The following is an 11454-nucleotide window of genomic DNA, read 5'->3' as shown; positions in this document are numbered from 1 at the left end:
AAAAACAACATAAAGCTCAGACAGGTGGGGGGTTTAATAAATAAATAAATATGTGGAAGTAGATGTTTTGATCAGATAGCAAGGACAGTGAAGCCAGTTAACAGAGTTAAAAGAGATACGCTTAGGGAAATCCTGTGAATAAAAAAATATTAAGAGACTGATTTAGCACTGGTTGGGGGATTACCTTTGTAGTTAAATGACAGGGGCAGATCTACAGGGGGCTTTTTTTTATATTCCCCCCAGGAATTTGTTTTTCCATTAATTGAAATGTCTTAAATACATATTAACATGAATTCAACACACTGTAATAAACAGATAAATGGAGGCAGAAGATATCTTTCAGTCATCAATGCACACAGGAGCTCTTTCAAGCTGGGCACCGTTTCATTCACAACACCTGTCCCATCAACAAGGAATCAGAATCAGACTTTAATAATCCCAGGGGGAAATTACTATCGTTACATGACACTATATGAAATAGACTGACTAAAGGACCAGTTTGATATTACACAATTTCATGCAATATATAAATAGGGGGTCCTCGCTCGATCTGGCCATCAGTTTGGGGGTCCTTTGCCTGGAAAACCTTGAAGACCCCTGACTTAAAGGCATCCCTCACACCAAGCATGCTTGTAGCAACAGTGGAGAGGAAAAACTCCCTTCTAACAGGAAGAAACCTCCAGCAGAACCAGGCTCAGTGTGAACGGCCATCTTTGACTGGGGTTCAAGGAGGCAGAAGAGATACAAATAATAAATTAATTCAAAAACATTAAAAATAAGTGAGGATGAGAAAGATTAGGTAAGTATAAGTGCTGGTGAGAATATCTCAGAGTCAGAGAGAGAGAAAGAAAACTGATGAAGGAGAAAAGGAAGCCACAAAGTCAGCAAATCCAGCCTATCCTATTGGACCACCTCTGTATTTATTCTCTATATAAATTCCAGTACAGAGAAATTATTTCTGAATCTCTGTAGTGAGTTGTACTGCCCGATACAGCAATTGTCACCTTTAGACCTCCTGAAAAAAAAAGGCTGAAATCAGTTTTAAGCTCTTTTTTCTGTATTTACCTTCAATATTAATTAATTTTATTCATGTTTAGGAAAAAAAATCGTTTTCAGCTAGCCTATACTTTAAATTTGTCTTTTATTTCAAAGAAGAGAAAATGACACAATGAGAGTTTTAAAGTGTTTTGATGTTCAACTTTAAAATAGTGACTTATTTCAAAAAAGAGGTCCAGCATAACTACCCTGCCAAGACATTTTGTGCCTCCTTTGCCCCCCATGTAATTTTTTTCTAGATTCACCACTGTTGAACGACGACCCTAAACCTAAAGCCAGAGCTACATAATATGGTTTAGATTAGTGATGCCATTTTTTGGCCCCGATACCTGGCTGTGCAGTATTGGCCGATACCGCTACCTTCTGCTTGAAATTGATGTGTGTGTATATATGAAGAATTGGATACTACTGGGATGTAAAATAATTGCCATCATGGCTTTGTCAAGCTGCTGCCTTCCTTTGTGAAGCAGAAAAAGACTACCGGTAATACAAAGTGAATCTAGTAGAACTTTTTATTGCCTACCTGGAATGGGTGACATTAGTTGAATAAACTTTTGGCTCTCAAATGGTATCGGTGCCCCATTTGTTGGTACTCGCCGATACCGATGGCACTATTTTAGTGCTGGATTGGGGCCCCGCCTAATACTGTTATCGGTACTGGTGCAACACTAGTTTAGATCAAATCATATTTATGCTAGGACCAAAGGCGTAGCCAGAAACGTGTGATAATTGTGGTCAGGAAGGAACCAATATGCCCAAAAGAGGATGTGCGCCAGAACTTCATGATTAATCTACACTGTTTCAACCAGAAAAGGAACAAGCACTACATCCATATTTTCCAAATAAAGGCAAAGTAGATTTGAAAGCCCTTGCTCATAAATATATTGAGATATATTTACACATCTAAATGAAAGATTTACTGGACAATCTCAACTTTAAGTTCTGGGGATAACATCTCAGATTCTGCTAAAGACCCCTAGATAACTTGATGAGATATAATTTTCTTTTCACGCCATAAAACTCTAAATCTAGCTCTGAAAAGAGCATGAACTCTGTATAATTCATCTTTAATGTTGTATATTGAGGTGAGTAGTTAACATTATGTTTTTTGTCATTTCATTGTAATATATAAATTATTAAAATAAAAGATTTGTCCACATGGAATCACCTGGCATTGGTGGCCAATGATTGGCTAAGGTTGACCATAGCCACCCCTGGCCCCCCATCTAGCACTGTCCCTGGCTAGACCGGGCCAGCTAAAGTCCATCAAATCTGAGAGCAAATATTAAGCAATAAAACTACTACTGTAAACGGTAAAATGACAGACCCGGTGAACATTTTACCACAAAGAGTTTCAGTAGAGGAAAGGAGTGTCAGAGAAGAGAGTTTCAGATAAACCACACATGTTGCCTATTCTGAGGCACAGGAAGTGTAGGTGGACCTTCTCACAACTGCACTTTGGATTTATGTCAATATTTTGCCATCAGATGCTGTCATGAGTAAGTAGGCCGAGGCTGTCACTGGGTAAACAATTTTTTTTTCAGACCTTTAAAGCATTTCTACCTAATAGGAAGAGGACCAGGCCAAGCACAGCTTTGAGAAAATGCATGCTCTGCAGGAGGAGGTTGGGCGGAGTCTATAAGTAAATAGAAATGGCTGATAGGAGGGGGCTAAAAGTCTGTGAAGCAGAACTTTTAAGGATCTTTACAGCTGTTAATGTAAAAAGAACAATATAACTACACCCACAAACTCCCATATATATATAAAGCTGGAAAAAAAACGAACAGAAACACCTAAAAGAGGGGGAAGAGGAGAAGAACAGCCCAACAAAAGCTTGTTTCCTTTCTGAAAGACCAACAGTGGTTCATTGAAAGAAGCAGATAAACTTTTATCTCTGGGTTACCTCACTATTTTTTCACAAAGATCAATATGTTGTGATCACTAGTTTTTTGTCTACATGGGCCATCTATAGTAATTCTTCCTGTCTTTTTCTCAGAGCAGCTCTTATAGGAAAGATGGACCTTCACTGGACCTTCACATGACTACCCCTTCGCTGATCCCTGTTAAACTGATTTGCCTTGCTGTAATCAATTTTTAAATCGACAGCACAATTCTGCAATAAACATTTTATGCCTCAGTTGTGCTAGTGCACAATTTTCCAGACAGCAAAAGGAAAAACAAAAACAGCAGCCGTGGTGCATCTGTGCTGAGCTGAGGGCGGCCTGTTTAAACAGGGCCTTTTAACGTTTGCTGCTGCCCTCCCCCTCGTCCTTGGCCTGTTTTAAAACCGGAGTGGTGAGTCACTCCTCTCTCGGTTTAGAAAAACAGATCCGGCCAGGCAGGGCCCCGGCTGGGGGGATGGGAGGCCCACGGTGGATGAACACCGGAGGTGGACGCAGCTGGACTCCTGCTTTCAGGGACCCCAGCATCCTGACGACGGGCTGGCTTGTTCCTATAGTGATCTAAAAGAGGGGGGGGGGGAACACAGCTAGGATTAATGGATGCATCTTTGCAGCCTGCTAAATGTGACCAGTCAGTTGGGTATGTCCTTCAAATTTGGAGGAAGCCTAATCCTGTATCTAAACCCAGAATCCTTTTGCTTTCATTTTCTTTCTCTGTTACAGGTCACCTAATGTACCTGTTTTTATCGTCACAGGCATAAAAGCATACTTTTTTTCTCTTTAAAACAAAAACAAAAAAACACAAAGTTTGCTAGGCCTATACAAAGAATTACACCAAAATATAACTGTACTCACACATTGCTATCAACATTATGTTTATCTTACACATTCCTGTTTCCCAATTCAGATTTTTTGGGCTCTTTCACTGAAAATTACTTAAAGAACAATTTATTCCTTAACAGATACCCTTTGAAACCCTCCCATTTTCCCGCCAAAGAGCTCGAGGGAGTGGTAGTGGTGGGGGTAATTGAGGGGGCGTCGGGTTCCCCTTCTTTAGAGTTTAACGGCAGTTGGCATTCATTAATTTGACCTCGGGGGGCTTCAAATTCTGGCCTGTTCTGAAAGGGCGAATCAATATCTCCATGACAACTGTAGCCACGGGCAACCCGGGATGCTCCGGTCCGGCGAAGCGCTGCACAACTAACATGCGTAGTATGGCGAGAAGTCCGATAAAGAGACAGCAGCACGAAAGCCGAAGTAAGCTAATAAGTTCGTTTTAATGGAAAACTCAAACCTGAATGAAAGAGCAACATCGCCTTTGAGGAAGTGTTCGCGTCAGTCTACATTTGTACCGCTAGATGGCGGCATTACAACTAATTTAAAGAAGAAAAAAACGAAATACTGAACTCCAGCAATAATTACTTACAATAAATATTTGTTGTAAAAATAGGAAATGGGTAATGCTCAGTGCTTTCATGGGTTATTTCAACAATAAAACACAAACAAACATACAAAACAAAAGCAAGTTGTCGACAAGTTGCAGCTAGTAACTGTTTCCGTCCTGTTGTTAATAAAGTTTGAATTTGAATCGGCTGCCTCTGCAACAACAATGGCGGCGGCTAAAGCTGCATCCGGAGTCCCCCCTTCACTGTCTGCCAAAGTGATAGGGTATGTTGTCAGCAAAGTTGATGACTTTTTCGTGTGTTTTATAATGTGGGAAACTAAAATGAAACATTAGAGCACGTTGTTTTATTGCAGAAAAATCAAATTTAGTAGCGTTAGCTAAATGCTAATACATTTCTGCTTGTGCTTACTGAAAAAACAGCACATTTATTTTATTCCGTTTCAACACAGAATGGACTCATGTATTATAGAAGTAGAACATAGTTTTAGAGTAATTACTCATGTTGTCCTTTCCATACTGCTGAATAAAATGCTCTGGCTTCCTTAGATGATAAATGCCCACACTTGGCTGCAGTCAGAGCTTTTTAGGCTGTACTTCATGCATCTGCAAATAAATCTTAAAAATCTCACTTTTTAAAATTCTTGTTCTTACAGTTTAAATTTATGTTTTGCTAAACAAAATGTGTTCTGATTTGATATGTTTAGATTGTGTTGTTTTCTACTATGTAAAATAGCTTTTTTTATCTAGTTCCTTAGTTTAGATTCAACTGTTTACAAATTAAATACAGATTTATATAATATATTTATAAAGCTGTTTTATATATTCTACCATTAGTCTAAAATAGTAATAAATGTGACCAACTTTTGGCTATCCTAAATGCTTTAGGTTTCAGATTAGAATGGATTAGAGGAGAGTAAATGCACTGGACTCTGAATGGCTCCTGTAGAACTTGACACTAAGATGTTGTAATTAACTTGTACCTTTTTATTTTTTTTGCTATAGGTCATTTGCTTATTTGACTATAAGAGACAGAATGCCAACTATTTTGACAAAAGTTATAGACACAATACACCGCAACAAAAACAAGTTTTTTGAGGAACATGGAGAGGTAAGAAATGCTTTTATTCAGACTTGAGAGATGTATACCTAAATGTATAAAAAAAACACAAAAAACTATTGAAATCATTTTAGAAGTTAAATTTAATTGTCCTTTAAAAAGGAGGGGATCAGTGCAGAGAAACAGGCGATTTCTCTGCTGTCAAAACTGAGGAATGAGATGCAAACCGATAAGCCACTACTGGAATTGAAAGATGACTTGCCAGACACTGAGTCCTGGAACCAGTACATGCAGAGACAGCAGAACCAGCTGGGGGACCAGGAGCCTGTTAGCTGGTTCAAGTCTCCGTGGCTCTATGTGGAGTGCTACATGTACAGAAGGATACAAGAAGCAATATGGCTCAAGTGAGTGAAGTTTACCTATGCTGCACAAGTCTTCTGATTTTACAGTATTCTGAAAATTATCTCTTATTAATTATCTCTTATCTCACTTATTAAAATGTAAGTCAATAAATGGGTATAATGCAATTGTCAGTTCCTTAATACTGTTCTCTGGTCTAATCATTGGTGCACATCAAATGATGCATTTTGATTGCTTAAAAACTTCATTAAGTAAAAAAAAAAAAAACAGAATCCAGCATTAAGGAAAAAACAGAAAAGTAGAATCAACTGTGTAACCCTTTTGTTTTAAAGGAAATGTGTTCATATTTGTAGATTTAGGTTTCAAGTAATCATTTCAATCCAGCCGAAGGGTTTCCAACTGGCTTCGCCACTTGGAGTAACATTACCCTGCCAGTGTCTTAACATGAACTGTGGCCCAGTTTCTGAAGGGGGACTTAACTTGGTCTAATTGGAGAGATGTCTTTTGTAAAACTATTTTGGATTTCAGAACATGTTATATCAACAAGGTAACTTAACTTCTAGCCTCAAGATAACCAAATATATGAAGGCAGATAACAAGATTTACTATAGAAGTGGGAGGGAATAAGGCTTGTCCACATTTCTAACTAGTGGAACTTAAAATCCTAATTACAGCATATTGAAATGATCCAGTCATTTACCATGAAAAAGTAACACTGTTGCTGCTGCAAAGTAGCCAGATTTAGCACAAAAGAGACCAAGTCAATGCCTCAGTATAATTTGATAATGAATCAGAGTTATTTCCTCAAGCTAAATTTGTCATGGAATAAAAAGATAATTTGTGTTTTCATGAAATATGGTTTAACTCAGCAGGCACAAACAGGACTTGGTAGTAAATCAAGATAAATATATATAAACAATTAAATAAAATTGGGTAAAACTCCAGTTGTAAGCTGTTATAGTTAACATTTTCCCACTGAATTACACAGTGTTTTTTTGGCTTCATCAAAAAATGTATTCAATCATTTGTAAAGTGTTAAACCTAGGTGCATGACTTCATATAAAAAAGAGCTGACATGCTGAAAAAAACATCAAAACATGGCAACATGCAATGAAAAAGTAAACTTAAAAATGCGGCTTTGAAAAAAAACGCATTAAAATCCAACTCCCGGAGCATCAGTTAAATATTTTTGAATAAAGTATTTATTCATGTGTAGACACTAAATAACACTTAATGAAACCAAATGACTACTATAGTTTAGAAGATGCTTGATTCATTGTAAATTCTTATTATAAATATGAGAGTAATATACAGATGAACTGATATAGATGTACATGAAGGTATGTATAAAAAAATGTTGTGTATTTAATACAGAATAGAATACAATGAGATGTCATGTATTGTTTCATTAATAGGGAAATTTGGGTCAGTCAGCAGCAAATGAAAAGGCAACGAAAGCATACAGGTTCATATATCACTTAAACCATAGACGATTACAAGTCTAGAGGCTATAAGATCCGAACAAGAGAAACAGGAGTCACAGAAAGTTTAGCTTTTATAGTAAAGAAAAATAAAATTAAGGGCAAATTAAATCAAATGCATTTTTGAACATTTGATTTATGTGTTATTATTAAAAAGGCTTCTTTTGATTTAGTGCAATATTGCATGTTTAACTAATTTGTTGTTTCCATTTAGGATTAATTATACTTTGGTTTTCTTGTTTATTTCAGTCCTCCGATTAACAACTTTGACTTCTTTAATGAGGGGAAGACCGAAAGCTTTTTTGAGTCTCAGCAGGCTGTGATGGCTTTATGTACTTATCTGGGAGACATCCAGAAGAGCATGGAGACGCTGTCAGAGAACCAACTGTCTGAATGTTTCAACAAGCTACTTCAGGTCAGTACATTAAATTCTTAAAACTATCTAGCTGATGAAGATTCTTCTGGTTAACTTGTGCTCATATTTTTAACTGTAATACCTAGGCCAAAATTGATACGTGGAAAATATAAGTATTCTAAAGATTAATCGGGATACAATACTACTTTGGCATGGCATCGATGCTAAAAAAAAGTGTTTGCATATTTTTGCAATTTTTTATTTTAGATTTCTGGATTGTTTGCACATAAAAACAATACCTGAAATCACCTTAATGGTCATAGCTTTTAGGAATTGTCCTATAAAAATTGAAAAAATGCATCAACACATCCACAAAACATGTAGAGTGGTGTAGAAAAAGGTATTCATTTTAATAAAAAAATGTTTTAATGGTTCCAAAATATATAAATATTTACCTATGGTTACTATGCCAACATTGAAATGAAAGGATTTTTTGCACCAAGAGGAATTGGTGTTCAAAGTGAGATTGAGCTCAGGCATTGCCAGTTGGGCTTTAAAGATGAGAACTGGCTTATTTTCTGCTTTACATTTCTCAGCTTTAAGCTAAAAAAAGAACAAAACAAAAAACAAGCAAAGCAAGGGTGAACACCAGTTACACTTTTTAGCAAGGGTGCCAACTGATTGAAGCAAAGGGGCTCAGAAGCCATGCGAAGGGTTGCCACTTTCACGGACCGGTTAAATGTAAAAAATGGCAGACCTGGCAACAAGCTGGTACAACTGTGGGTTAGAGCGAGACTGGGCAAGCATGAGAGCTCTACTTACTGGCTTGGAGGAGTTAAACTTTTAACTATTACCTTTAAAATATTGTCAAAACTTCTTATATTTATTTTGTAAGTATTTGTACATTTATTCAGTAGAACTTTTGATTCTAGTCCAAAATCATGTTCTATATTAAGATAAAATACTGAGAAATCATGTTCTTTTATATATATATATATATATATATATATATATATATATATATATATATATATATATATATATATATATATATATATATATGCTGTTTATTATTAGTTATGTGTTTATCCCCACTGAAATTAAATAGTTTATAGTATCAAATATTTCTCTAGGTGTTGATATTGAGTCTCAAATACTGTGACAACAACCCCACTAATGACTAATATTTCACATGCGCTTCTCACGGTTGCCCACTGCCAAGGAAGAAGAGCTTTATTCAAGTGGTATCTAATGGAAAGATTCAATATATTGATGCATTTTCACATCTTGATGTCTAAACTCATTCAACCGCCAATGAGTAATGAGGACTGGTATTTTTGCAAAGCACAGCAAAATATGTATACATGCATATTCATCTTGTGATTTATAAACATTCCAGAAAAAACCTGATCATAAAGAACATTTCTTGCTCACCCTGCTTTTGTTTCTTACTTGTTTCTCATCAAAACATTTTTTTCTTTATTTTCATCAAATAAATATTTACCTTGTAAATCATTTTAAAAAAGGGAGTAGTGTTAATATTTGATTGTTAGACTAGTTGTTACTCTGCCATGCAGATGTTATCCATATGTTTTATGTCGCCTAGGTGGATGTCTGAATTCTTTATAAAAGCAAACGTAAAACGTTCTTGTTTTTAATTTTTCCATTTTTGAATTTTCTTGCAGGTTTCCCTCTGGGGGAATAGGTGTGATCTTTCCATCTCTGCTGGTCAAAAGAATTCCCAGAAGGCCAGTCCCATAGATTCCCTCAACAGCTTACAGTCTTTTATCTTGGTGGACGACTCCAACATGGTATGGTTGACTCTTAATTCCTGTAGAAGGTCTGAAGGATCCGGCAAAAAAACAGCAGACAGAGTTGACATTGTGCTAGACAATGCTGGCTTTGAGCTAATCACTGACTTGGTCCTTGCGGATTTCCTGGTGTCATCAGGCCTCACACGTCAAGTTCATTTTCATGGTAAATGCTTCCCGTGGTTCGTCTCTGATGTCACAGCTAATGACTTTCAGTGGACCATCCGACAGACCATGGCAGCCAATCACAAGTGGATGTGTAAGAGTGGCTTCCAGTGGCAGAGCTACCTCAAAGAGGGTCTGTGGTGCTATCACGACCATCCTTTCTGGACACAGCCCCATGAGTTCTGCGACATGGCTGCTGATGCCCCTGACCTGTATGCAACCCTGCAGGAAGCAGACCTGGTGCTATTTAAAGGGGATCTAAACTACAGGAAGCTGACTGGTGACAGGGACTGGCCCCATACTGTGGATTTCTCTACTGCACTGAGAGGTTTTGAGCCTTCAGCACTTTGTAGCCTGAGAACCCTGAAGGCCAACGTGCAGGTCGGGCTGCAGCCGGGACAAGGAGAGAAGCTGACTTCTCAAGACCCATCGTGGATGACCAATGGGAAGTATGCAGTTATTCAGTTCCAAAGCCCGAAGTTGGAGAAGAACCGACCTCAAGATTAGACTCCTTAGGATTAGACTTGGATGAGTGGACTCCATTGGGTTTTTACTGTAAAAAGCATCATCATTAGGTGCTTCCATTAAGCCACATAACAAAACAAAGTTATCAAAGGTTCTTAAAGACTTTACCTGTCTTACTTAAATTGAACAGTATTAACAGTCTGGATCATTTATATCACTGCCATCTCATGTTTAAGATGTCTTCATTTTTAGGTAGAAATTGTTTTTTTCTAAATAGAATTCAGGCTGTCGATAATTGTTTGTTTATCTACATTTCGGTTAAAAATGCCCATATCTTGGATGCCTACACTTGATTTGAAATGTTTACGCAGATAGTCTTGGTAAAAGGAATTTAGCGCTTAATCAGTTTAACAAAAAACAGGAATATTTTGCATGCAGATCGGAATGATGGTGGATTTATCAACATAGTGTTTGTGCTTTCTTCTTTTTAATTCCTCCCACCAATGATTGATGTTTGCATCAGTGTTCATGCATCAAAACCAGAAAATTGATTAACTTATTTAGCACTTTGTTATGTATTTTCTCTGCTGAATAAATCATGAAAGCAATGGGTGTATGTATGATATAAGAGCGGAATGTGCATCTTTTGTTTTGAAAAAAAAAAAACAAATCCAAATAAAAATGAGTGATTTTTGATTCAAAGCCTGGTTGTTATTTATTTTGGGTTCAGAATCAATTTTTGCATTGAATATTTACCTATATTTTTTGAGGAGAACATTTTTTAAACTTTGAGTTGATGGAAACTTTTTAACGGATGGTCAAATATTGACAGAATTTTACTAGGCAACAAAATTTTTATTTGGATGCAAAGAAAAGGGGTCTTAGGTTTAAATGTTTAGTATCATATGTAGGACCTGACACGTCCATCCCAGGTTTTTAACATCGGAAAGAAAGAAAAGACGGTAGTGCCACAAAAATAAAAACAATATTTAAAATGCATTAAAAGGGGTACTAAGATTAATTACTACCAATATCTTAAAATTTCCAGTAACTGTTCATAATGCTTTTATAGCAGGTATTTTGGCCAATGCTTGAGACGAAGTTGTTTTGGATTTAACTTCAGACTTTTATTGCTCTCCGAAGCCATTCAGTGGTTGATTAAATTAGCTTGAAGGCATTCCCCATAAGTCTAGTATTTATTGAGAGCAGAATTCATGGTTTTGTCAGGACAATGAAAAATCCAGTTTGACTTAAATCGAAACCCAGACAACCAAACTGCAATGCTCAACAATCTTTTTGGAAAAGCATTCCATTTTCCAGTAGCTTGTACAGAACTCACACCTTTTCAGCCCACTAAATGGTCCTAAGGATCAGGTGCACTTTGGATCGGGAAGAAGC

The 11454-nt window shown here is 36.9% G+C and overlaps 1 protein-coding gene across 2 annotated transcripts; it reads left to right on the top strand.

Moving 5' to 3' along the window:
* The first annotated feature begins 4193 nt into the window (after positions 1 to 4193).
* armt1 (acidic residue methyltransferase 1) lies at positions 4194 to 10722 on the top strand. 2 transcript variants are annotated; one of them, XM_038281642.1, is made up of 5 exons: positions 4194 to 4214; positions 5365 to 5470; positions 5582 to 5823; positions 7510 to 7675; positions 9301 to 10722. In XM_038281642.1, the coding sequence occupies exons 2-5, from the start codon at positions 5396 to 5398 to the stop codon at positions 10096 to 10098; spliced, it is 1281 nt and encodes a 426-aa protein (XP_038137570.1). In that variant the 5' UTR covers positions 4194 to 4214; positions 5365 to 5395; the 3' UTR covers positions 10099 to 10722. The 2 variants fall into 2 exon arrangements, with proteins under 2 accessions (XP_038137570.1, XP_038137569.1); XM_038281641.1 differs by lacking the exon at positions 4194 to 4214 and adding an exon at positions 4484 to 4625.
* Positions 10723 to 11454: the final 732 nt, after the last annotated feature.

This window comes from Cyprinodon tularosa, unplaced genomic scaffold, assembly GCF_016077235.1.
Source record: "Cyprinodon tularosa strain WSP-4 unplaced genomic scaffold, ASM1607723v1 ctg173, whole genome shotgun sequence".
Lineage (NCBI taxonomy): Eukaryota > Metazoa > Chordata > Actinopteri > Cyprinodontiformes > Cyprinodontidae > Cyprinodon > Cyprinodon tularosa.
The sequence above is the reverse complement of the archived record's forward strand: the minus strand, read 5'-3'. Positions and strand labels throughout refer to the sequence as shown.

Bases quoted from the DNA above. Each gene is read 5' to 3' on its own strand.
- armt1 (XM_038281641.1), top strand. From the start codon at position 4,567: ATGGCGGCGGCTAAAGCTGCATCCGGAGTCCCCCCTTCACTGTCTGCC. The intron at 4,626-5,364 runs GTATGTTGTCAG...TTTTTGCTATAG, and splicing joins CTGTCTGCCAAAGTGATAGG to GTCATTTGCTTATTTGACTA. The intron at 5,471-5,581 runs GTAAGAAATGCT...TCCTTTAAAAAG, and splicing joins TTTTTGAGGAACATGGAGAG to GAGGGGATCAGTGCAGAGAA.